The sequence below is a fragment of the Hesperophylax consimilis genome, chromosome 14 (genome assembly GCF_061612785.1).
Source record: "Hesperophylax consimilis isolate HC1 chromosome 14, BYU_Hcon_1.0, whole genome shotgun sequence".
NCBI lineage: Eukaryota > Metazoa > Arthropoda > Insecta > Trichoptera > Limnephilidae > Hesperophylax > Hesperophylax consimilis.
Window position 1 is genome coordinate 16,964,487 of NC_142849.1, and position 3,493 is coordinate 16,967,979.

The following is a 3,493-nucleotide window of genomic DNA, read 5'->3' on the forward strand; positions in this document are numbered from 1 at the left end:
AAATAGTTTGTCTTAGTTAATTTTCGGGTCGGATTACCGAAAATTGTTGTTGAGAATAGTTTGGGGCTTGATGGAGTCTTCAAAATAACAGACGCATGATTTTGGTTGCACAAAACTGCATTTGTACTTTATTTAATGTTACGAGTTTAAATTTATTCCCGACCCGGCCAAAACACTTTTACAGGTGGTCAGTTGACCATAATTCCTGCCTGTTACTATTTTTTGGAGAGAAGAAGTGAAAAAATACACTCGGCGAAGCTTTTTATAGCCTAATCAAACAACACACACTGACAAACTAATAATCAAAAAACAAAACACTGTCAAAGAAAAGCCAATTGGTAATTAAAAACCTGTTTTATCTATAGGCCCTAGTTTTACTACTGACCGCTAGGTGCTAGGCAGTGGCCTCTAAAATAAATGGTTGTGCACTTAGCTAATAGCTTGTACACTTTAAACATATTGCCAACGCCGGGATGAAAAAAAAAACTGGCGGTTTTTTTTTTTATATCAATACAAAAAACTTTCAACAAATATTAAAATAGTTCATTATAACTAAAACTACCTAAACCTGAATGGATCGGGAATATAATTTAAAACAATCAAAAAAATATAATAAACCTCATACAAATACATAATCCATAAAATTAATCACATTATTCCATAAAATTAATAAACCCATAACCTGATAAATCATAAAATTGATAAAAATTCATAAAATTAATAACATTTACACATATAGATCACTTAATTAACTAATATTCTAGCTCCCGTATAGATCAGTTCAAAAACTGAAGTCTGTTTTTTTTTTATATGAGTTCATACTTGACTCTTTTCTTTTAATAGAACACAAAACACTGTAATCACTGCACTGTGTAGACCGTTTACTCTGCATTCGGTCCAGTGGTGATCATCCTGTCAAGGTTGGTACATGTTAACTCAGGGGGTTGAGTCTCATATTAAGGGTGCCATGTCCTGGTAGGCAGCGAATACCCCTGGTCCTGGTTGACTGAAAGCCTCAGTGGCTTCTGGATATAGGTTGGTCAACCACAGCGATGCTCTATGGTCAGTAGTCCTGTGTGGTAGCATCGGTTCAGCCCTGGTTACATTAGGCTGTGACCTTGGGAAGGTCTGTAGTTTGCCGGGTCTGGAGATGCAGATCCTGGTTTGATTCTATTGGCATCAAACATATTTTTGTGATAGGTCGCACAAAAATGCCTTGGGACGTCTTGAGGGTAACCACCCTCACTCCGCCATCAGGTCCTGGATGAGTTGCTGTTATGCGCGCCATTCTCCATAATGCAGGAGGCAGATTGTCCTCCTTCAAGATGACCAGATCGTCCTTTTTTATGACTTCTTGGCTGCTGGCCTGCCATTTGGTCCGTTTTTGTAGTTCAGCAAGGTAATCTCGTTTCCATCTACACCAGAAAGTTTGAATTAAGGCATTTAATTTTTGATATTGGCTTAGTCTGTTCTCTGGTAGCTCGCGGACGTCTAATTCAGGGATGATAGAAGCCTCAGTGCCCATAAGGAAGTGGTTGGGGGTGAGGGGGAGTAGGTCGTTGACGTCATCAGACAAGGAAGTTAAAGGACGGGAGTTCAAACAAGCCTCTATCTGACAAAGTAAGGTATATAATAATTCAAACTGTAATGGATTATTTTTGGTAATTCTATATAAATGAAACTTGGTAGATTTAACTGCAGCTTCCCACAACCCGCCGTGATTTGGCGCCCTAGGAGGAATGAAGTTCCAAACTATACCTTTATCTGCTAAAAACCTATGAATTTTGTCATTGTTCAGCTTTAGACTGGCATACAACTCTTGAAGCTTGTTGGAAGCTCCTCTGAAGCTAGTTGCATTGTCAGAAAATATTTTTTCAGGTTGACCCCGCCGGGCGATAAATCTCTTTAAGCAATTTAAAAAAGTATCGCTTGACAAATCCGTTACAAGTTCTAAATGAACAGCTTTAGTAGAAAAACAAACAAATATGCAAAGATACGATTTGATAAGTGGAGACTTCCTCAACGCTCCACTTTTCATGTCAATAGGTCCAGCATAATCAAGCCCCGTCACCGAAAATGGTCGACTGGGAGTGATTCTTTCAACAGGTAAGTTTCCCATAATCTGCTGGCAAACTCGAGGTTGGTATCTAAAACATATAATACAGTTATGTAAGACTCGTTTAACAGTATTTTTTCCTAGTATGGGCCAGTATTTCAAGCGTATTTCCGCTAACAGCGCTTGTGGCCCGGCATGTAAATGCACATAATGATAATGTCTTATGATTAATTCGGTTAATTTATGTTTAGGCGATAATATTACAGGTTGCCTTTGTTGATGTGATAAGTACGTAGCTAGTTTTAGTCTACCATTTGCACAAATTAAACTATCTAATAAACAAGGATTGAGGGCTTTCAATCTACTATTTTTGTTTACCATCCTGTGATTTTTCAAGTCCTTTAATTCTCTTTTAAAGAAATGTTCTTGAGATGATTTCAGCAGACATTTTAAGGCTGCTTCTAGTTCGGTGACAGTTATATTGCCTCCGATTTTATCTTTAGGATTCCGACAATTATTTATAAATCTCAACGCCAAAGCGGTAATTCTCTTCAATTTGGTTAGCGATGAAAATTTTTCGAAAATCTCCCATTCTTGAACATTAGCTGCCAGTAATACATTTTTACTCTTAATCTCAGGGGGATTCAAACAGGACACCTTAGATAGTGGCCAAGCGCTGATCTCTTCTGTCAACCAGCTTGGTCCCTTCCACCAAATTGAAGCGTTGACTAACCTTTCAGCTGTGGTACCTCTGGACAGTATATCCGCTGCATTTTCACTTAGAAGTAAGTAGATGTGCATGTCGCTTACCCTCTTGATCAGTTGAGACGACGTAAGCGCAGGCTCCATATGCTTTTTCCGAAGCGTCGCAGAAACCGTGTAATTGTATATTCCTTGGCGCTCCGTGGTTAATTCCCCTCGGGATTTTCAATACATTTAGTTGTGATAGTTCACCTAGATAGGCCCTCCAGGGTAGTAAAATTTCATCAGGTAGTGTGTCGTCCCATGCTGCTTTTGATTGCCACAATTTCTGCATAGTTAATTTGGCCATCACTATTATGGGGCCTAGGAGACCCAATGGGTCAAAAGTTGAAGCTATGCACGACAATATCTGACGCTTACTTTCCGTCTTACTTGACGGTCTTTTAATTTCACATGATAAACAATCTGATTCATTATCCCAGATCAAACCTAGGATCTTTTCAATTTTGGAATTGTTAGTGATCATTTGTTCACCATTGCTTTTCCCAGCAATTTCACCCTGGCCCGACCCAGATGACAATTCCGAAATATTCGATCTCCACTTCCGCAGGGTCATTCCGGCGGACAGTAAAATATCATGTACCTGTTGCTTCAACCTGACGCATGCGTCCAAGTCGTCCTCTCCGGTCAACAGATCGTCCATGTAGAAATCGTTTTCTATTACCTGGCTTGCTA

At 39.2% G+C, this 3,493-nt stretch overlaps 1 protein-coding gene across 1 annotated transcript; it reads right to left on the reverse strand.

Moving 5' to 3' along the window:
- Positions 1 to 1,072: 1,072 nt before the first annotated feature.
- Positions 1,073 to 3,054, reverse strand: LOC149417980 (uncharacterized). Its single transcript, XM_089639269.1, has 2 exons — positions 2,867 to 3,054; positions 1,073 to 2,147 (listed from the first exon to the last, which is right to left on the reverse strand). Exon 2 carries the CDS (start codon positions 2,117 to 2,119, stop codon positions 1,106 to 1,108), a length of 1,014 nt encoding a protein of 337 aa, XP_089495395.1. The 5' UTR covers positions 2,120 to 2,147; positions 2,867 to 3,054; the 3' UTR covers positions 1,073 to 1,105.
- Positions 3,055 to 3,493: the final 439 nt, after the last annotated feature.